The sequence below is a fragment of the Aethalodelphis obliquidens genome, unplaced genomic scaffold (genome assembly GCF_003676395.1).
Source record: "Aethalodelphis obliquidens isolate GAN/ISIS:26980383/991018 unplaced genomic scaffold, ASM367639v1 scaffold12, whole genome shotgun sequence".
Taxonomy (NCBI): domain Eukaryota; kingdom Metazoa; phylum Chordata; class Mammalia; order Artiodactyla; family Delphinidae; genus Aethalodelphis; species Aethalodelphis obliquidens.
This window is the reverse complement of record NW_020837956.1, coordinates 5,904,794-5,927,481: the sequence shown is the minus strand read 5'-3', so window position 1 is coordinate 5,927,481 and position 22,688 is coordinate 5,904,794. Positions and strand designations below refer to the sequence as shown.

At 50.2% G+C, this 22,688-nt stretch overlaps 1 protein-coding gene and 1 long non-coding RNA gene across 2 annotated transcripts in view; one reads left to right on the top strand and one right to left on the bottom strand.

The window, feature by feature from the left end:
- LOC113623761 (uncharacterized) overlaps positions 1-22,688 on the bottom strand; it is a 136,619-nt gene that overhangs the window by 72,358 nt on the left and 41,573 nt on the right. The gene's annotated exons all lie outside the window — the stretch shown is intronic.
- On the top strand, positions 10,061-16,162 carry TMEM247 (transmembrane protein 247). Its single transcript, XM_027113212.1, is given in 4 exon segments — positions 10,061-10,981; positions 10,984-11,082; positions 11,794-12,147; positions 14,903-16,162. Coding segments are annotated over 4 exon segments (735 nt in total). The 5' UTR covers positions 10,061-10,963; the 3' UTR covers positions 15,167-16,162.

Sequence of the window (22,688 nt, the reverse complement as noted above, 5' to 3'; positions counted from 1 at the left end):
GACTGCACACGCCACTTGTCATCTGCACTGTCTGTGTGAACGCGGCCTACAGACAGCTGGCAAGTCAGAGCACATGTCATTACCCCAGTCTTACGGGAACAGAACCTGCACCTAACGAGCCGAAAGGCCCGTCTGCCAAGTCCGCACAGCAGCGGGTAGTTTCAGTAGGACTCGCCCGGGTCTCCAGCCCAGTCCTCTCCCAGGACCCCTGCAAAGCCAGAGGCAGAGGAGCCAAGGGGCTGGAAGGAGAAGGAAGAGGCGGTGGGGGTGGGGGGGAGGGGCCGTGCTTGGGGAGTGTAGCGGAGGGGGGAGAAGCCGTGAGTAATGGTCAGCTCCCCCAGTCAGCCAGAAAAAACAGGGCAAGCCCTGCCTGCAGAAGCATCCGGCACAGCACACACCACGTGATCAGCCAGACCCGGGCACCGAGGAGTGGCCCGCTTCCTATAAACAGCCCCATTGCCTTGTGGTAAAAACACGAGGGGGCAGTGTTTATGGTTTCCTGGGAGGGAGGCCGGAGGCCACTGCCTTATCTGCATTCTGCATTATCACATTGACTTGGGGGAGTTCGACACACTTTGTCAGGCTGTGTAGGAAAACGCAGTAGCCAGGCCTTCCAAACAGGGCCCTTTTGTCCACAGCTGACACCCTGGCCCAGAGCCCAGCTCAGCTTCAGGGAAGATTTAGGTCAGAAGGAAAATGGGGGCGGGGGTGGCTGCAGCCTTAAAATCTGGTCTAGCACAAGAGGAGAGAGACGTTTCCCCTCTTCCCACGGTCACACCTGCGCCCCTGAGGCAGGGTCAGGGGCTGGCCGGCCTTCCCTTAGCCATTACGGCTGGCTTTAAGGAGAAAACGTGGGTAGGTCTCACCAGCCCTGCAAAACAGCTACTTGGCAAATTCCCATGGTGCTGGAAACTCCCCATTTTGCCATTTCGCTCGCTTGTCACCGCTCTCCAGTCAGCTCAAGTCAGAAGCTCTTTCCTTACCTGTTTGGAGTTTGCAGAGCCGTGCAAAGGGGGAACATGACCCGAGAGAAGCTTCCAGTCAGCTGGGGAGGTGGTCACGGAGCTAGGAGCCATTTCCAAAGCAAATGAGCTTCAAGAGGCGAAAAGCATGTCGTCCCGAATCACGCAGAGTTTGAGGGCTGTGTCTGCTTTGTAGGAAGTTCATCTTCCACAGTGTTTTCTCTACTCAGAGGGGGGTTTTTGAGGAGCAGCGCTTTCACCACCTGCTGCCACGTTTCCCCCAAAACGCCCTCCCAGAAAGCCTCCTCTTCCCAGAAGTCAGCCCGAGAACCTTCCCAGAAGGCCAGTTCTTATCGCCCATGCGCATTTATAGGGTTGGCAAATAGGCTTCAGGTGCCCGCATCTTTTGTGAAAAGGGGTCACCTGTGCAGGCCTGGCTCTGGCCGCCCTGCGGCGCTTGCCTGCTGGCCTCGCCCGCCATCTTCTGGACAAACGCGGTACTGCTGCCAGGGAGAGGCTTCTTGGACGGAGGATTCTCCTTGGGCTGAGGCTTCCAGGGCAAACTTGAAAACCAACCAGGGCAGGGCCATGAAAAAGAACTACACTTGAATGCCTAGAAAACAGTCACCGACTTCATTTTCAACAGCAAAGATGCATGTAAGGATACATCTCTTTGTTTTTTGGGGTTTTTTTGCGGTACGCGGGCCTCTTACTGTTGTGGCCTCTCCCGTTGCGGAGCACAGGCTCCGGACGCGCAAGCTCCTGACGCGCAGGCTCAGCGGCCACGGCTCACAGGCCCAGCCGCTCCGCGGCATGTAGGACCTTCCCGGACCGGGGCACGAACCCGCGTACTCTGCATTGGCAGGCGGACTCTCAACCACTGCGCCACCAGGGAAGCCCTCTCTGTTGTTTTTTAATCATTTCCAGTGTGTCTTGCCTCACTTACCACTAGAGAAACATGCATTTGAACCCCAGCTATGAGCCAGATGCCTTGCTAGGTGCTGAGAGACAGATGAATCACACAGTCTCTGTCCTAAAAGAAAGCCTTGTCTTTTTGGATGAACCTAAAACTTCTCTTTAAAATTCAGTTAAAAAAAAAAAAAAGCCTGGAGTCTTTTTGGATGAACCTAAAATTTCTCTAAAAAATTAAGTTAAGGGACTTTCCTGGTGGTGCAGTGGTTGGGACTCTGTGCTCCCAATTCCGGGGGCCCGGGTTCAATCCCTGGTCAGGGAACTAGATCCCACATGCATGCTGAGACTGATGAGCCCACGAGCCACAACTAGGGAGCCTGCCTGCTGCAACTGGGACCCGGCGCAGCCAAATAAAATCAATATTTTTTAAAAAATTAAGTTAAAAAAAAAACAACCTGAAGTCCAGAGGTCCAGAAACAGGTGAGCCAATGGTAGCATTGCAATGTGATCACTGCCACGAGGGTGTGTACCACGTGCCATAAGGCCCCAAAAGAGGAAGTCTGCCTGGGGCAGAAAGGGAAATGGTCCAAGGGGAACAGAGAAGGTGACATTTGACTGCTGGTGAACAGCCAAAAGGGAGGGCAGGGAAGGCTCAAGTAAGTCTCATAGAGTCAAAAACTCTCACCACTTCCTCCCCTCTCTGTATTGGCCAGCAACATTGTTAGCAGAACACTGGTCACTGGGAACCTTACGGGGTGTTGAACCTTGGAAGGTCTAGAGAAGGCAGAGAGGCAAAAGGTCGTGGGATCTCTTTCAGGATGACTTGTGGGGGGCTGCAGAGACACTGGTTCAGTCCACAGGTGTGGGACAGACAGTAACTGCTGTGGCCAAGAGGAAGTAAAACACCAGACTTCGGAGTGAAAGAAAACTGGGCTTGGATCTCGCCTTTGCTACTTTAACAGCTGTGTGACATGGACAAACCACTTAACTTCTCTGAGCCACAGTTTCTTCACATATACATAGGGGTAATAACAATCCCTGCTGAGAGGACTTAAATGAGGCAACGCCCGTGGAGCCCTAACACCTGCAGGTCCTAGTCAGTGACTGGCTGTGGAGACCTGGGGGCATGATGCTGAGGCCCTAGTGTGGTTCTTCCGTGGAGCCCTGTGTCTGCCTGTTCCCAGAAGCACCCCACACCTCTCAGGCATCTTCCCAATAGGGTTGGCGCACCTCATGAGACATACTTATACTAAAAGATGATTCGTTGTTTAGCTGGTCCTCTTGTATTTTTAGCGGCTAAATCTGGCAACCCCACTTCCAATCCCATGTTTGGGGGGATGAGCCAAGGTAGTAGCCAAGACAGATAATGGAAGTAGTTTTGACGCTGCCATGGAAGCCCCTGGAAGCCGCTGGGAACTCAGGCAAACCAAAGCCAGAGACTTTCAGGCAGCTTCTGCAGGTCAAAGCTCATTTCAATCCACTCTCTAATAATGATCCCAGCGTCCCTAAGGCAGGGTCCCTGTGAGTTCTGCAGGAAACTAGTTCTAAGGGCAGGAAACACAGCACACAGGGGAAAATGAGTCTAGATCAAATAAAGTTGCACATTAAACAGGCTCCTTCACTGCTAGACATTATGTTGATGTGAACTGGAGATTTCTAGTGGGGGAAGGGGGGATGGTTTACTTGGGGGATGGCTTCCCAATTCCCATCTGGTCATGGAAACTTGATCTTCACATGCAACCCTTAGGGTTGGCTTTCTAGGAAAAGCTGCTCTAAGGTGACACCTGAACGCAAAATTACATCAAAGACTCCTATAAACCACAGGCAAGACAGAGGTGCTAACCCAGTCCCTGTCAGAGTGAAACCATTTTTGATCCTGCCAGCGACGCAAGCAGCCTCTTAACCAGCAGAGATAGCATAGCCATGGCCCACGTGTGGGTGTTTAGGGAGGCTCTCACTTTAAGCGGATGGGGTGTTCATCGTCTTGTGGCACAGTGAGGGGTTCTCAGAAGCCTTCCCCAAACTCCCAGCCATCTCTCTCATTATTCTGCTTCTGCACCTAAAATTCCATCACTGGGGTGCGGAGGCCTTGATACTACTTCCAGTGCAAATATGCCTACGAAGACTGGCTCGTGAGCCTCCATCAGCCACCCCCATGTGGTGTGAGTCAGTAGATGGGACCCCTCTCAGGTGGCAGCTCTGGTGGTACCTTTGTTTTCTTGGCTGGGAAGTTATTCTGAGGCTCAGAGCAGGTGCACAAGTTGAAGGAGGAAGCAGGCCTGAGCCGTCAGAGGGGAGCTGGGGCCCTGCTGGGGCCAGCAGAGAAGAAACACAAGCTAAGCTCTTTCAGAATTTGCCAAGCCCAGGCCTTACTTGGAATCCTGTAAAAATCTAAACACAGGCACAGCTGTGCCCTCACGCACAGCTAGAGGCACTTAATCCTTTCCCACAGGTTTCGCTCCCCTCTGGAGACTTCTGTCTATCCAGAGGCCTCTAGTCACTGTGGGATGACATGGCATTTACAGGCACAGGTCAGACTCGGGGCCAGGCCTGCTCTAACCTAGCCCCCGGTTCTGGAAACCGAGCCACCTGCTACCCCAGGTCCAAGACCTGAGTGCTTGGTCCTGCCCCATCACCTTATTTCCTAAGCCCAAAAGTTGATTCCCTGCCAGATTCACCCATCCTAGTGTCTTAGTTTTCTGCCTGTCATTTCACCTTGGGGCCTGCATCCCTTGGCGCTTCACCCCTGCAAGGACTGGAAGTTGTACCCCAGGGCCCAGGACAAAGCCAGATGCTTCTATCACAGCTCTCCTATGCCTCCTGCCTGCTGGGACCAACTGCTTCCCACTAGAGGTCCTGACGGCCAAAGGTCCCCCTTATGGCTCCTTCCATTGCTGGTCTCATTCCCGTGGTTCTGTCTAAGCTCAGCTGATGGGTATTTCTGTTTATGACGTATTCCTCCCCACCTCAATCTCCTCCCTGGAACACGGACTCCACAAAGCCAGTTCTGCAGATTTGGGTTGCCATCAGGCATTTTTAGAGCCTGGAATCCCTCCCAGGGGCCTTATGGATTTAGTGTGTCTGGGGTGACCTGAGAATTCTGCAAACGACCAGGAGCAAGAACCTCTGGAAAAACTCCTGGCCTGAGAGCCGCCCCATAAGGACAAACCGGACCACAAGGGGGCAGTGTCGGCCAACATTGCTTCACTGAGTTAAGGTCACCCTCCTGTTGTAGCTGCAGAGGGAAGGAGGCAGAGTAAAGTTCTTTACGGGAATACGTTGATTTTATGTTCACTTACATGAAATGAGAAAAGAGTTTCAGATGAAACATTCAAGGAGGATTTTTTTGAGGGCGACTTCAGCATTGTCATAGGGGAGACCTTCCATACTTCATTCAGCACATTCTAGAAGGCCAGCTCAGGGCAGAAGTACCACCTGGCTCCACGCCCACCTGCTGTAAGGTGGGAGCAAGGATAACAGGCCAGCATGAAGCAGGGCAAGTTTCACGGCCCCAGGTTTTACGTGCAGAAGCTCATCCCTGGAGGGTTCCAATGACGTGCCTGGGTCTTGGCTTCGCCAACGGCAGAGCTTAACCCAGGACCCCAGGACCCCGACCCTCGGGCCAGAACATTTTCTGCTGCACTCTGCTGGGCCCCTCCTCTAATCCTGGATAAGTTATTCAGAAGTTATTGCTGAGAGCCCCTGAGGCCCAGGCTAGAGGGTCTCCATGCCCCCTTCCGGTTCTGAATGATGGACGTCCAGAATTTTAGCCTTACGCCAGCTCTCCGTTGGAGTATTCCTCCCATCAGGAGCTTCCACCTGGGTAGAGCATAAGGGCACCTGTATTCGGGCTTCACCACAGGGGGGCTTTGCTTTAATAAGCCCGGTATATAAACGGCCCTTGGACTTACAGAAATTATAGATTGGGGGAAAGCAGCTCTGTGAAATGATGCACAAAATTCCTTTAAATAGCAAGGTTCTCACACTCAATACCCTGCTTTCCAAGCATTTAAAATAGAGTTAAACTTACAAGCCTTTAATTTATACCCAACTTTGTGGGACTTCATCTGCTGCTAATTCACTCACATTGGAGTAGAGGGATCAAACAACAAAAGTGGTCAGGAAGTGAGGCCTCTGATCCTACTTGGAGGGTGTAAGGACACAGAGGAGAAGGGGTAGCTCCTTGACTCTCTGGTCTGCCTGCCTATGTCACACTCACTAGCCGGAAGGGAGTCACAGCCTGACCAGGGCCGTCGGCTACACTGACCCTTTACTGGTCCCTGCTGAGAGCGAGGCAGCGTGCCCTGCCCTCATCCAGCCACTGCTCTAAGGGGAGGATGAGACAAACACCAGGTCATTTAACACAAGGCGGCCAGAGAAACACAAAGCATACAGTTTCACTGGAATGGGCCTTGAAGGCTGGAGGGACTTTCATAGGTAGAGATAAAGGAGAAAGCATTTTGTAGGCTGAGAAAACCACCAGCAAAAAGTCAGGAAGGCAGGTGAGCTAGGGTGTACCTAGAGAACATCAAGAAGCATTCTCTCTCTCCAGCTAGACTCTATACTCCACAAAGAGTGCCTATGATGATCCTTGGTCTTCCCCTCAGTACCTAGTTCAGGGTCATGAACCTGGAAGGGGCTTGTGATATATCATTTGGGGTGAATTTCTCAAAAGGCAGGACCTTCCCCCAGGGCATTGAGGCAGGTGTGTTGAAAGGGAACTGAATTCCTAGTGCATGCATGCTGTCCCAGTTATCAGTTTACTGCCTCTCAGCTGTAAGTCCTTAACTGCCCAGCTCCTGACACCGAAGCAAAGCCCTGTAATTACTTCTCTTGCCAGCCCATGATGTTAAGCTCTGTCAATAGAGGGTGCTGGGGAGACATCAGAAGGGGCTTCTCTTCCCGGTTCTGGTACATTTCCCTTTTTTCTTACTCTCACCATGCTGGGCTGGCATACTGAGTGGTACTCATCTTCAGAGGGTTTCAGGGGCACCTTGGGGGCAGCTTGTCCCAACCAGTTTCCCAGCTAAGGGTCTCCAATGACCTCCCGGAAAGCTTAACACCAACTTCTAGGCAGCTTCTGGGTGAGGTTTGTTGGCGACCCAGTGGACAGTTTCCCACTTGACCTTGACCTCAGTGAACTTTTACATGGTTCAGTGGCCCCAGCCACACTCTCTCCAGTGAGATCTGAATTTCAGGCTCTAAGAAGCACCTCTCCCAAATTCACTCCTGTATTACTTAGAGTTCTCTTTACCCCTAAGTAGCCAATCCCCTGTCACTAGTTAATACTTCTTTATAGTCTACCTCCCCTGTTGGAATTACTGTGTGGTTTCTGTCTCCTGACTAGGCCCTGACGGATACAATGCTCATACACGTGCTGTTGGGCTGCACGCCACAGGCCTGCAAGCCTTCTTACGGCCAAAGGAGGCCATAAGGAAGAGGCTGGGAACAGCGACAGAGCTGTCAATGGTTTATTGGACAGGGGATCTTACACTCCTGAAGCCAGGGAGGCTACCATTTATAGGGGGAACTGATGTCAGGTTGGCTCATCAGTTCCCGGGAAAACCAGCCGCTGGGGCACATCCCACACAGCCCCTTTGGTTAACAACCATCACAAGGGCAGACATTTCCCTTTAATAAACTGGCAGTTGGAGCCGTCCTGGACTAAGGATTAGAACAGTCACTAGCTGGGGCAGGGGGCAAACATGTAGGCAGTTACCGGTTAAGTTCTATGATTAAGAGGTTCGGATAGTCAAGTGAGTAGCGTGCAGATGAAGCAGGGACAGGTTGAGCAGGGGATGTACAGAGAGCAAGAGAACAGCCATCTCGAGTGGCCTGACCACACACATGCCTTCACACACATCCCTGCGTACTCCCTGGAGGGGCTGTCCTCGAGCAGCTCCTTGCTCCCTCCTTACTCAGATTTCCCCAGCAAATCCTCTGGGCATTTAGGTCACCTCTTCCTCTCGAATACCCACAGTATCAGCCAGGGTTCAGTGAGGAAAACAGAAAACACTTTCAGTATTTCCAGTAGGAAGGGATTTAATTCAGGGACGTGGCGCTTAAGTCCTGGCTTCACTCGATCCTAACTGTGTCACTATGGGCAGGCGACTTAGCCTTTCTGAAACTCAGTTACCACTTCTAGGAAGACAGAGACAATCACAGTACCAAACTCATATGGTTGCTCTGAAAAATTACGTAAAATAATCCTTGAAAAATTACCAATACCTGGTACGTGGTTAGTGCCCAATAACTGTAAGCTAATGTTGGTGTTACTACAATACTAGATTGCTTTATGGGCCCCAACTCTTCATACTGCCCCATATCCGTACTTTTTACCCTATGTCTTCACAGTTCTTCCCACTAAAAGGATGGAGAACATTTCCACATCCTTTGGCTTTGAGTTTGGCCAAAGCCAAAGCCAATAGCATAAGATGGAAGTGGTGGTATGCCAATTCCAAGACCTCTGTGCTTCTTCTATTGCCATGAAAAGAGCATGCCAAGGCTAGCCCACTGTCCCCAAGAAAAGGAAGAGGGACACATGAAATGAAGCTGCCTTGGCCAAGCCCCCTAGATGAGCCCAGCCTAGATCAGTCAACTATTAGACGTCTGAGCTAAATAAATGCTTACTGTTACATGCCACTGAGATTTTATGGTTGTTTGATATACAGCTGATACAACTACCCCTACAACTTATTATACGTTATAGTACTTGGTGATTTTTAATAGCAGCTCATTATTTGGTTATATATAATTGTTTCCTTGGGCAGGTCTCTCCTAATTAAGATCGCCAGACTTAGCGAATAAAAATACAGAATCCCCAGTCAAATTTGAATTTCAGATAAACATGAAGAATTTTTTAGTATAAGTGTGTCCCATGCAATTTCTAGGACCTATTTATACTAAAACTTATTTGTCTAAAATTTAAATTTAACTGGGCACCCTTACATATATTTATCTGGCAATCCTACTCCCAGTGCTTGAGACAGGATCAACATCTTACACAGAAACTGTGAGATAGTTCCCATGGTCACCATCATAATTCTGGGAGAGGAAAGCCATGGTTCAGTTAAAGATTTGCAAGAGGGAGTTCCCTAGTGGTCTAGTGGTTAGGATTCTGGGCTTTCACTGCCATGGCCTGGGTTCAATCCCTAGTCAAAGAACTGAGATCCAGGGCTTCCCTGGTGGCGCAGTGGTTGAGAGTCTGCCTGCCGTTGCAGGGGGTGCGGGTTCGTGCCCCAGTCTGGGAAGATTCCACATGCTGCGAAACGGCTGGGCCCGTGAGCCGTGGCCGCTGAGCCTGCGCGGCCGGAGCCTGTGCTCCACAACGGGAGAGGCCACGACAGTGAGAGGCCCGCGTACCGCAAAAAAAAAAAAAAGAACTGAGATCCTGCAAGCCATGTGGCGTGGCCAGAAAGAAAAAAAAAAAAAGATTTGCAAGAAGGTAGATCTTGAGCACTTTCTTCTCTCCAGTGATGAAGCCCCTTGTAATAATGATGATGATGGTTTCATTTACTTAGCCCCCGTAGAGGCAGATACTATGCGAAGAGACTATCTTAGTTTCACACCAGTGCTGCAGTGCAGGGGAGTGGCCAGATCTTTATCCGCATTTACAAATGAGTACACTGAGCAGCAGAAAGGTAAAATAACTTTCCCTTGGACACACAGCTAGAGAGAGGAGCAAAGCTAGAATTCAAATGCAGCCTTTTCTCTTTCCATATGCAACCTTGCCTCCAACTACCAAAAATGTTTTTTGTCATTTCCACAAAACTGAAGACAACAACGTATATTCCCCAGCCCCCATTCTCTTTACTGGTCCCATTCAATCCATTCAATGAATAACTGAGGTTGTATTAGTTTGCTAGGGCTGTCATAGCAAAGTACCATAGACTGGGTGGCTTAAACAACAGAAGTTTATTTTCTCACAGTTCTGGAGGCTAGATGTCCAAGATCAAGGGGTCGGCAGGGTTGGTTCCATCTGAAGGCTGTGAGGGAAGGATCTGTTCCAGGCCTATGATGATTAATTTTCTGTGTCAACTTGACTAGGCCCTGGGATGCCCAAATATCTGGTTAGACATTATTTCTGAGTATGTCTGTGAGGATGCTTCTGGAAGAGATTAGCATTTGAATTGGTGGACTGAATAAAGCAGATTGCCCTATCCAGTGTGAATGGGCATCATCTCATCCTTTGAGGGCCTGAATGGAGCAAAAAGCTGGAGGAAGGCTGAATTGATTTTCTCTGTCTGTCTGAGCTGAGATCTTGGCCTTCTCCTGGCTTTGGACTGGGACTTATACCAGCGGCAGTCCTGGTTATTAGGCCTTCAGACTCAGACTGGAATTCATGCCACCAGCTTTCATGAGTCTCCCACTTGCAGACAGCAGATCGTGCCACTTCTCGGCCCCCATAATCACATGAGCCAGTTCTTTATAAGTTCTATTTGAATTTATAAGGCTGGGCTCCTATTGGTTTTCTGGAGAACACTAATACAAGCCCTGTCTCCTTGGTCTTTAGATGGCCATCTTCTCCCATCTTCACATCATCTCCTTCTGTGCATGTCTGTGTCCAAATTTCCTCTTCTAAGGACATCAGTCATATTGGATTAGGACCCACCCTAATGACCTTATTTTAACTTAATCACCTCTGTAAAGACCCTATCTCTAAATAAAGTCACGTTCTAAGGTCCTTGGGGTTAGGACTCCAACAAATGAATGTGCGGGGCGAGGGCACATAATTCAGCCCATAACAGGGTTTGCGGAGCTAATCGTGACTCATCTCAATACAGGCTGCATTTAAAAGAGGAACTCAAGAGAACAGATTTCAGATGATGGAACTCTGGATTTCAAGTGCTGGGATTCTAGTTTTCACAGCAGTCCCTAGGGGTGGCAAAGGCCCATCCTACAGCTCTTAATAATGGCGCCTCAAAGGTATCACACCCTCTGCCAAAGGGGCCTTAGCAACTGGTGGAATGTGGGTTATTATGAGGACAGGGCATTGTGATGGTGGCCAGGCTGTGGAATCTTGTGAGGCCAAATGTTAATGCCTCAAAAGATGTCCTTTGGCCCCAACCGGCAGTATTGTGGTTTTCTGGATGGCAACAGAGGACAGGGAGAGATGATGGAAGGCCGGGGGGCAGGAGAAAGCTGCCCAACCTTCCCCAAGATGGTGCCTGATGACCCCATGTCCGAAGGGAAGTCAAAGGTTTCTTTGGTAAGGAGGATGCCTCTTCTCACTGCCCCAGCCTGTCCCAGCACAGGGGGGAAGAGCATAATGGGGACACCACAAGATAGGAGCTGAGAGCTGTTAGATTCCAGAGAACTGCTAAGAGGAGTAGGAGACGTGCACCCTATCCCCACGCTGGCACTCAGCTGTAACTGGAGACCAGGTAGCCCTTCGTAAGATTGTCAGGTCACTTGAAGCTGGCTTTGGTCTCCCCCATCTAGCTCTCCATGTGGGGCCCTTTCCTCCTCCTGCAGATGGGACCAGGCTTCCCCATAACCCTACCGTTGGTTCCCATATACTGAGGTTCGCTCAATGCAGACCTTGGGTTTCTTCCTCCCTCTGTGGCCCCCAGAGGACTGGATGTCTAATTGGCCTCAAAGTAGAGTGGGAGGTAGGAAAGTTACCTCCAGTAGTGATCTGAAGATCACGAGGAAGACAGACTTCTACTCAACCCTCCCAAAGGCCCCACTTGCAACTTTAGGGCGCCATTCTTCTGTGTCTGTTTGCCCTCTCCTCCTTAACTCTCAGGTCCTGATAACTCCGTCGAAGTTTCTCGGAAGAACTCAGTCTAGATGTTTACAATTCACACCTCTTTCAAGCACCCCAGTGCACTGTGCCTGGGGCTGCAGGAGCGTGGTGGGGTAGGGGGTGGGCGGCCCCATGCTAACCCCTCCAGACCCCCCACCTCCCCTTTCCCAGGCCCAGGAGGCAGAGTCCCCCAAGCCAGACTCGTCCTACGACTACCATGAGGAGATGGAAACTTGTGAGGACAGAGGCTGCCCGGGGCCACCTAAGTCACTCTCCTCCAAGGCCGGCCCCGCCACCACCAAGGGCCAGGAGGGCGATGGACCTGAACGCGCAGAGCCACCCCTGGCCCCAGCCGCAGCGGCGCCGGGGACCCCAGGGCCCCAGCGAAACGATGAGATGGAGCTGGAGAAGATGCGCATGGAGTTCGAGCTCGAGCGGCTCTGGTACCTGCAGGAGGAGAACGAGCGGCAGCGGCAGCACGAAGAGGTGATGGAGCAGCTGCGGCAGCAGGCGACACCCCGCCTGGTAGGTGACAGGTCCCAGCTGGGAGGCGAAGGGTGCGGGGAAACTAGGGGTGAGGGGAGCCCATCCCTGACCTGCACGGGGAGCCCACCTTACCTGCTTCTCGGCTGTTCCCCGCCCTGCGCCCGCCGGCTCACTGCTTTAGAGCTTCCATGTTAAGCTGAGATCCAACTCTTCAAGCATCAACCCTCCCCAGGAGGGACCCAGAAGCCACCTTTTCCACTTGCCTGTCCATGGCTTTCCTCCTCAGGGAAAACTCTTCAACACTTCCTCTATGTCTGGATTTCCACCACTCTCTACTCCTCTCTGCATCTCTTAAAATAGGACGTCTGGGACTAGACCCAGAACTCCCACTGCAGTCTGGCTAGTGGATTTTGATAGAACCATCCCCTGCTCCCCTGATCAGGGCCGCACGTGTTCTGTTGGATCACGCTGCCTTGCTGTCAACTAAAACTTAGACATCTTTTGGCAAGAAATGGACCGCTCTCCCCTAATCTAAATGGGGATAAGAAAGCCTGCTTGTGATTAAATGGGATGGGAAATGCTTAGCGCTCTGGCTGGGGCTTCATAAGCACTAAATAATGAAAGATGTTATTGTTTAAAGCAATGCTGTCTGGGCTTTAAAATCAGTCAGTCCTGGGTTAAAATCCTGGCTCCACCACATATAAATTGTGTGACACTGGGCAAGTTACTGATCCTCTCTGGGCCTTGGTCTGCTCATCTGTAAGGTAATACCTACCTCACAGGGTTGTCGTGAGGATTAAATGAAAGAATGCACGTGAGGCACCTTGCAGTGAGCCTGGTACATTGAGGTAAGCGCTCAGTGTCGGCTATTACCATTGTTATGTACTCACGCAATTCACTTCTTGACACAAAGGCAACAACTTACGTTCATCATTTCTCAATTTTATCAGGATGTAATGTATTAGCTATGCTTCCCAGCTCTGAGTCATCCTCAGTTCTGAGAAACTTGCCTCCTGGCTTTATCCAAGTCATTGCTGTAATTGTTGAGGAGGATATGACCTAAAGTAAATACCACTAAAAGATCTCCCTACAGGTTAGCAATGTTCCATTAATCAGCACCCTTGAGTTACATCATCTCCAGCTCACATTTCTCTACCTTGTCCAGAAAACCGTACTGAGACACACTGTCAAATGGTTTCCCAGAATTAAGATATTACACCATAGCAATTCCCCAATTGACTGGTCCATTTTTTTTTTAAGAAAATTAGGTTGGTTTTGCATGATTTGTTCTCAATGAACACATGCTGGCTTCTTAACAATTCTCTTTTGTTTTTCTTGCTCACAAAATACCTGCTTTTTAGTTTGAAAATCTTTCTCCTTGCTGGAGGAGATGGAAATCCTTGGTGTACAGTCCTATCTGCTCTCTGTCTTCTGCTTTAAAAAAAAATAGACGACTGAAAGTGTTTTGAAAAGTCTAAAAGGTTTCACAAATGCACAATTTGTTATCAAAATCACAAATAATAGCCATTAGCACGTAGACCACAAACAGTGGCAGAAAGTCCACGGAACCAGAGCCACACCAGGTCTGCAGAAAAACACAAGATCTGTCCAGCCCTCCAGTCCCACCAGAACACTGGGTTTCTTCCTCTGGTCTTCCATCTTCCTTACTATTCATTTTAGAGGTGGCATCACTGGAGTCATTTCCTGCCCCCTCAGTTTTATTTAGTTACTCTCACATTTTACGTAGCTGGTTCAACAATAGTATGTCCAAAACCCCAGTCTTTTAACAATAGATTACAAAAGGGTTTTACTTCCTGTGCCTGTACTTGGAGAGCTGACTTAATTTTTAAGCCTACCACCTCTCTTCTTCTGGGTGGGTGGGTGGGTGGGTAGATAATTGTCATTGTATTGAAAAATATCTCTATGAATATGTTTCTAGTGAATTTAGGGCATCACAGTCCCTGCCATATGCCTGCTTACAAAAAATGTGGCATGAGTTGAAAAGATATTTTAAAGAATGAACCATGGGTAATGCCTTCTTAACTATAGATCAAAATAGCTATATCAGCTTTTACTCTACTTATATGTTGATGCTTTCTATAGTTAAAATGGGGGTCTGTTCGACTTTAGTTATGTAGATTCTGGAAAAGAGCAACACACAGGCAGAATCAGCCAGACAGCTCAAGCTGCCTCCCCCACACCCCAAACCCTAAGAGTTTACGGAGGCCCCATCACCTGTCTCTTACTACCTGTCCGCAGGAGAGACCACCCCTTGGGCTGAAGGACCACAGCCTGACCTTATGTGACACGCACTAGGGCCCAGAGAGTCAGACACAGTCATCTGTGCCCAAGGGACCCCCTCTCATTGCACCACCATCCAGAAAGCAAGGTGGAGTATCTGGGGACACTGTCCAGAGAACACGCCCAAGACCTGGTGTCCAGATGTGGGGATCTCGAGGAGGAAAGAGACTGCCCACATGTGGGCTCAGAGGCTGCATGGAGCGTACCAAGAAAGGAAGGGGGCGGCCTGACTCAGGAGGGCTAAGACCAGGCTCAAGAAGTGAAAACTCATGAGTCCCCTCTGTGCCCGTGACCTTGCCTGGGATTTTCATTCTCGTCCTCACTCTTCCTCATCATCATCTTGTGAGGCGGGCACGATTACCCTCACCTTAGGTGAGGAAGACAGCCTGCCCGAGGTCACGTTCAGGAAGGGACAAGAGCAGGATCGAAGCCCGGGTCTGCCTGGTACCCAAGCCCTGGTTTTGCCATTTCTACTCTCTTCTTTCCCCCACAGTTCTCGGGAGGCCTCCAGGATCTCCTGCTTCCCCAGAACCAATTCGCCATGTTCCTGTACTGCTTCATCTTCATACACATAATCTATGTCACCAAGGAGATGGTCTTCTTTCTCTTCTCCAAGCACTACCTGTTCTGCATCGTGGCCATGTTGCTCTGTTTGATTAAAACTTTATGGTCATACTTCCAAGTGCCTTTGCTCTCTCCAACACTGGGCACCTCCTTCCCTCACCTATGCCTCCCTCCCATCAGAACTTGCTGTTAGGAAATGTTTGCTGTCAACCATTTACACCTTAGTGTGGAGAAACATGTTGTTCAGGCCTTCTACTAAGCCTGAGTCCCCACTGTGGATGAAGATGCTTTATTCCCCAAGAGGAGAATTTCAGAAGGTAGCAGGCCAGGGAAGTATCTGTAGGGAGAAGGGTTTAGAAAGCCTTTCCAGAATCACAGAAATCATACCATGACCAGGCTGACTTGGGATCCACCACCTCTACTCAGATAGATCTTCCCTGAGGTGTGGGGAGCTGTGGTAGGCTTTTGAGGGTAGGCCCCCCAAAGACGTCCACATCGCTGTGAACATGTCATCTTATGTGGTAAAAGAGACTTTGAGATTAAATTAAGGGCCTTGAAATGAAGAGATGATCCTGGACTACCCAGAGGAGCACAACGTAATCATAAGGGTCCTTATAAGAGGGAGGCAGGAGGGTAAGAGGCAGAGAAGGAGATGTGGCCATGGGAGCAGAGGGGAGAGTGCTGCAGGACCACGAGCCAAGGAATGCGGGCAGCCTATAGAAGTTAGAAAAGGCAAGAAAACGGGTTCTTTCCTAGAGCCACCAGAGGAATGCAGCCCTGCCAAACCCATTTTGAACATGTGACCTCCAGAACTGTAAGAGAATAAATCCGAGTTGTTTTAAGCCACTACATTTGTAATAATTTATTGCAGCAGCAACACTAACACAGGAAACTAATACAGGAGCCAAGGTTCCCCAAGCTCTTTCCAGCTCTGCAGACATGTCAAGATGGCATCACCAAGGCATTGGCAAGGGTCCGTCTGGCCCTGGGCCCGAGCAGGACTGTACACAGTCCACCACGCATGCTTGGAGCCTGCCCTCAGCAACATGCAATTCAAGAAGAGAGACGCTGAAGCTCCAGGAAACCCAGGACAGGCCCATCAGGTATCCTGAGCACTGAGCAGCACATGCCTGGGTGAGGCGGGGGCAAAATCTGGGCATAGTCCTAGGGGCGCTGGTAAGGAGGCATTGATTGATTAGGCGCAGTCAGCAATGCTCCTCCAGCGGAAAAATAGGAGAAAAAAACCCTAAAGAGGCCACACGCCCAACCCTCAAATCACATACACACACATACACACACACAGAGATACATAGCAAATAGTCGTCTACCACAGAGATATACACAACCACAGGCAGCAACAACCAAAAGGAACAGACTTTGGGCACTAGGGGACTCACAAGAGGCACAGAAGTGGCCCAGTGTAACGACAGAAAGGAGTTCACCTCCCCCATCCTCTACACATATACGTGCGCGCGCGCGCGCGCACACACACACACACACACACACACACACACACAGCAGGTTGTCAGCTGCCCCCACCTCGCCAGCCCTGCCCAGGAATGATGGCCAGCACGGGAGACTTTAAGGATAACGCAGCAAACTGAATGGACACAGCTTTGCAATCAATCAAGTCTTTTCTGACCCTTCCTCTTCCTGGACATAAGGCTCTGCTTTAAGAGGAACAAAAGAATACGCTCTGTCTTGCTGGGCTCTCTGAGTGATGCAGAGTGAAACACATGAAAAGAGAAGACCGCCGCGGGACTCATTGTCAGTACACATTATCATGCCGTTTCAGTCCACGGTGACTTCTCATTTTCCACCCAGTTCAATGCATTCATTCCCATTTATAGCTGCGCGTGACAGGTATTTACTTGGAAGTAATAAAACTGTCATTTCTCATTAAACTTTCAATGGCAGAATTTTTTTGCTATGGGTCACTTCCCACAATCTAATTTGATCTGGGTTTCTGGGGTGGGATTGAGGCAAAAGAAGGAGGAGATCAGGATATCAAAAAGATTAAGGCCCAGATGTTTAATTCACTACAACAAACAGAATTGGGAGTTTGTTTATAAAAAAAAAAAAACAAAAAACTGCTATAAGGCCATTCAATTCATCATCCTGTTGCCAGGTAAAACTGGACTTAAATACACCCATTTTCCTTACAAATCTTCAGAGAAAGATTAGTAAACTCCTTTCAGTTAAGTTAGCATGTCTTCTCACCCCCTTCACAATGGCCATGAAATCTCCCCTCTATCCTTACTTCCTACTCTGATAGAAGACTGAAGCCAGTAGCCAAAGATCTACCCTAGGCAAAAATGAAAACAGCTCACGGTCACTCCTCAAACTTGATACAGACCTCACTGTTCAAATGCAACGCAGAAAATCAGAAGGAAGGGAGAGACAAAAGTGGAGAGAGATACAAAGGATAGAAAAAAGGCACAGCCTAGGATTACCAAGCAGGCAACAAGTCAACATACAAGCCCTTCTGGAGCACCTCCAATGTGCCAGGCACTTAGCTACATGCTTTATGGAGGCCTGGGAGGCAGACATGTACATTATCCCCATTTCACAGACAAGGATACTGAGGCTCAGAGAGGTTAAGTGATGTACCCAAGATCATCTTAGATCTCAAGTCTGACTCCAAAGTGACCTTTCTGTATTTCCACACTCCCAAAATCCTGCCTTGGAGGATCTCACAGCCTTGCTGAGGAGATGCAGCTAATACACGCTAAAGTACAAAGAAACTGTCAGGCACATAGACCTCAGTGATGAAGGAGATTAAAGGAGAGGTCCCTGGAGCCCAGGGTGATAGGAAGTCTTCTCAAAAGAGCAGCCCACAAGGGCAGGTAAGCCTGGGACAGGTAGAAAGGAGTAGGGAGAACTCATGTGAATTAAGACCAGGGTGGGAGTGTATAATCTATACTCAAAGGAGGGGCAGGCACATCCTTGCTCCAGTGAATGGTAACAGGCCTGGAAAACCGATTTGGAGCCAAATTTTATAGTCTTGAATATTGACCTGAGGAATATGAACTTAGTCCCTTGGGAAACAAGGAATCCCTGAAGATTGTAGAGTGAGATAGTGACCCTCCCCCCACAAAGAGGGGAAATCCTCCCCCCTCCCCTCTCCTGGGGGCCACGTTCTTGCCTTGACCTTCTCTTCCCATTTCCAATCCAGGAACATTCTTTCTAAGGTCCCAGTGTGAAGACTGCATTTAGCGGTAAAAGAAACCCAGCCACAGTGGCTTAACCAAATAGGGGTTTATGTGTCTCACATACTAAGAAGTCCCAGGTTGGGCAGCCCGTGATGGTGAAACCTCTCAAGGAAGTCATAGAGAACTCAGTCATAGAGGATCCTTCTTTTTGTTCCACCATCCTCAGCATATGGCTTTCATCCCCCTCACCCCATGGCTTTTAGCCTTATAATCTCAAGATGGCTGCTATAGCTCCAGGTATCAACTCCAGGTCAGCAGAGGGGGAAAAGAAATGGGGCCATCTTTTTTCAAAGCTTTCCAGAAAGATCCGCCTAGAGACTTCTGCTTACATCTCATTGGTCAGCCTGGTCATGTTGCTGCTCCTAGCTTCAAGGACATACGAGGTGTGGTAAATTTTTGGCCTGGACAGTGTTGCAGCCTTGAACAAAATTAAGATTCTGATAATATGGTGGGGGTGGGGAAGGGGAGGGTGGATACTGAATAAGCAAATAACTGTGTCTACCGTACCTTGCTGCTTCCTTAAGCCCAGCTCCCACTCTCTGCCCCAGTGTCATGGTCCAGGTTGAGACAACTGGGTAGGACACAGCTGTAGCCAAGCTGGGCCTGACCCACAGCTGCACTTCTGCCTTAAGGCCTGACTCACATACCACAGCAGGAAGGTCATGGTTTTCTCCGGATACACAACTGGAACAGCTCTGCCTGCAACCTCCTGACCTCTGCCTAAGGCCCCAGTATCTTACACAACCGGGGCCACAGCCTTGCCTGGGGACTTAGAAGAGCACATCCCTCTGTGCTGGGTGCTCTCAGCAAAGTTGCAGGAGGAGGTGAGTCTGCCCTGAGAGTCCCTCCCCTTCCTGAGTCCCAGATCCCACAGGACAGAGCCCAGTGCCCCCAGTGTCTGTCCTGTCATCCCACTCACACCATGACGCTGAAGACAGAGTGTAACAGATCCTACACATTACACTCAGCTTCAGCCCAAGCAATTAAGCACTAATAGTGAATTCCAGGAAGGCTTAGGAGGAGAAAGATAGAAGAATCTTTCCTGCTCCCCAAATGGACTCACATACGTTGCAACCCTGAGCCCAGGGACGGGGCTAGAGTCCTGGAGATGCTGAGATCTGTGGGAGGGAAGGGGGAGCAGGCTTGGTTTCCAAGGCCACTTCCCTGCCAGATCGGTTTCTAATCCCACTTTAGGAGGTGATTGCAAGCAAGTTGGTTAAGCTTTCTAGGCTTTATTTGGGTGACCTGAAAATTATCTAGACTCTAACTCAGTTTTTAAAAAAAAAAAAAAAAGGTGGGGAATGGGGAGAATGGGACCAAAGAGCTTAGGGTCTGATTTCAGAAATTCCTATCTAACTTATCTGAGATGGTGTCCTGGGAGCACCTGAAGAGTGTCCCAACTGATTGTAATGTTCAGCTTCCTTACAAAACCTAAATCCTTGCTACTCTGCACGTGATCTGAGGACCAGCAGCCCCAGGCATCTTAGAAATGCAGCATCCCAGGCCCCACCCTGGACCCACTGATCGTTTGCATTTTTGACAACATCCCCAAAGACTCTTGTGTACCTGAAAGTCTGCAAAGCACTGCTCTAGGTGATGTGACTCAATTCAACCTTTGCTCTGTTGTGAAGACACTGCTCTTGGCCTGGAGGGTCTTCGGGGGTGGGAGGGTGCGTGGAGGCAAGATAGGAAGGAGTGGAGAGAGGATAACTGAGCACGTAGCCCCCACCAGTGCTGTGGGGGCCTCCATCACAGCTGGCAGGCGCAGGCTGGATGGCAGTGCGTCCGCCCCTCCTCCCTCTGTGCTCTTCACCAGTCCTTGCTCTGGGCTTCTGAGCAACCAAATGATTTCTCCCAGCACTCTGCGATTCACCAGAAACTTCCGGAATCCCCCCAGGCCTATCTCTGCCTCTGTCCCTTTTATGATCTAGCTCCGTTGTGTGTAGCTTGGGGAAAAAAAATCTCGCTAATATACATTCATTCATTATTTAAAGGTTGCCACTGTTCTTTCAGGAAGGTTAAGCATGATTAAAAGATGGGATTTTTTCCACAGGGCACAGCAGAAAAACTAGGGCTCCCGCATTTTTAAGCTGTTTTGGCCGAGCCTTATTGCATAATTTAAAGCCTGTGACTTATTTAGATTTAATTAGCCAAAGGAGCAGCAGCTGCAGGTTCATTAGTCAGTATTTATTAAGCGCTCCCAGAGGGCTTGTCCAGGGCTCTTAAGAGCCAAGTGGAGGATCAGCTTTGGACTTGCAAATTTCCTACACTTAAGTATGAGGGTATCACAGATAGCGTCAGGAGGCAGGCATTTTTATTCCTTGAGAACAAAGGGGTGGCATCAAAGGGCCTGGGGTCATGAGACAAATCCCACAAACAACTCTGGCATGAGTCAGTGATTTAGGTACTCGTGATGACAGGTATGATAACAGCGTGCAGGCTCATGGAAAAGGCAGAGCTATACAAATGAGAGGTGTTAGTAAAAGATGAGCAAAGGGCTTCCCTGGTGGCGCAGCGGTTGAGAGCCCGCCTGCCGATTCAGGGTACACGGGTTCGTGCCCCGGTCTGGGAAGATCCCACATGCCGCGGAGCGGCTGGGCCTGTGAGCCATGGCTGCTAAGCCTGTGCGTCCGGAGCCTGTGCTCCGCCAACGGGAGAGGCCACAACAGTGAGAGGCCCGCGTACCGCAAAAAAAAAAAAAAAAAAAAGATGAGCAAAGAATGTGTAGGGATCACCGACCTGATTTTAAGAACTGGGAGAAGTGGAGAGGATCAGAACCGGCTCCAGAGTCTGTGAGGTCCAGCGCAAAAGGACAATGCAGGGTGTCGAGAATTCCAAGGTGGTGACAGCAGAGCCTGAAACCAAGTGTGAGGTCTCCCTGAGCGCAGGGTCCCGGAGCATGGGGCCCGGTGCCAATGCCGTGGCATTCCGCCCATGAGGCCAGCCCTCGAGGTGGATGAAGGAGACCCTCTGGGGTGGGGGGCTTTTGTGGATCCCCTCAAATCCCAACCTGGTCCTCGGCACCCCATCAGCTGGAGGAAGGGGAGCAGGTGCTATGCATTTTGAAAGGGGGTGGGGACCACGGGAGCAGGCCCAGCAGTGGAGGATGCTGAGTCTGGTGGCCTGGGGGGACAGAAGGTCCCCTCCCAGGCAATGCGGGGGTGCCCCTCGCACACCCACCGGCTCTGGAGGCAGAGTCTGGCTGAGCGGGAGGCACCTCTTGGTGTGCAGGTCACGCCCCAGGCTTGCAGCTGCTAATCCCAGGGCTAAATGTAGCATAGAGCTCTCCAACTCTTGGCGTTTCCCCTCCCTCCTGGCTTCCGCCCCCAGCCCCATTCAGCTGCCCGTTTTTCTCTGGGCTAGAAAATCCCAAAATAGGAGAATAAAGCTACACTTTTTACCCTCATGAGCCTCATTTGTATCAAATGACACAGTCACTTTGCCGCAAACTTTTCATCAAAGGAGCCTTTGTAGGGTCCTGGGGCAGAAAGCAGGCCTTGGAAGACAGCCACCAGGAAGCCAGGCAGAAAGTGCTGAGCAAGGCAACCCTTAAACAGGCAGTGTGGGGGGTGGGGGCAGGGAGGCGGGGGAGGGCGGTCTCAGACATTCTCTACCATGGACCTGCTCTCCTCCCAGCACTCTAACCAGGAGATGCCAGAGCAGCTAATTGTGTGCTGCAGGGACCAACCCACTGCCGTGGGTGGCGGGGGGGTCAATCAGTGCTTGAAGCAAATGAATTAACAAGCCAATGAACTGAAGGATACACTAGACAACCTGAGAGGATCCCGAGCTCAAGCCTCTGTGAAGACGTGCTGGAGAGGAGAGAAGGGAGCACACGCTTCCCCAGTACCTACTGGGTATTCTGCCCCGTGCAACACACTTTATGTCAACTCATCTCATCCCACGGCCGCTCCCTGAGGGAGTGCTATAACCATCCTCACTTTGCAGATGAGAATGAGACTCAGAGAGGTTCAGGAGTTGCCTGAGCTCCCTCGGCAAGAAGGTGGCCGAGGTCAAGTGTGGCGCAGAGCTGAAAGTTGCTTTAAAGAAAGCTACGAAATCTATGTCTCGTTTATTTGTATTTGTGAATGACGATTCAGAGCTGCTTTGATAACGTATGTGAAAAGTACTGTTACTGTATTTCACATGGTATTGTGCAGTCCACTATGTCCTCTGTATTGCACACCTACGGGTAGTGGCTTCAAAGGTACTTGGCTTAAAAATCTACCGTTTCATTCCACCCACTCTCTCCCTTCCTCCCACCAAAGGCTGTGGAGGGAAATGTCTCTGAGAGGGGACAAGGACGTTAAGTCCTCATCACTAGCCCAGGAACTCCACACACCTGCTATTTTCTTGGCAAGAGGGAGATCCACACTCAAAGCCCTTGATGCCCCCCACTCCCCTCCCTCCCTCCCACTTCCACCATGTGAGGATGCAGGCCCCCTGTCTAGTTGTTCAAGGGCATCCAGGAATCCAGTCTTTTTATGTGTTGGTTCCATCTTT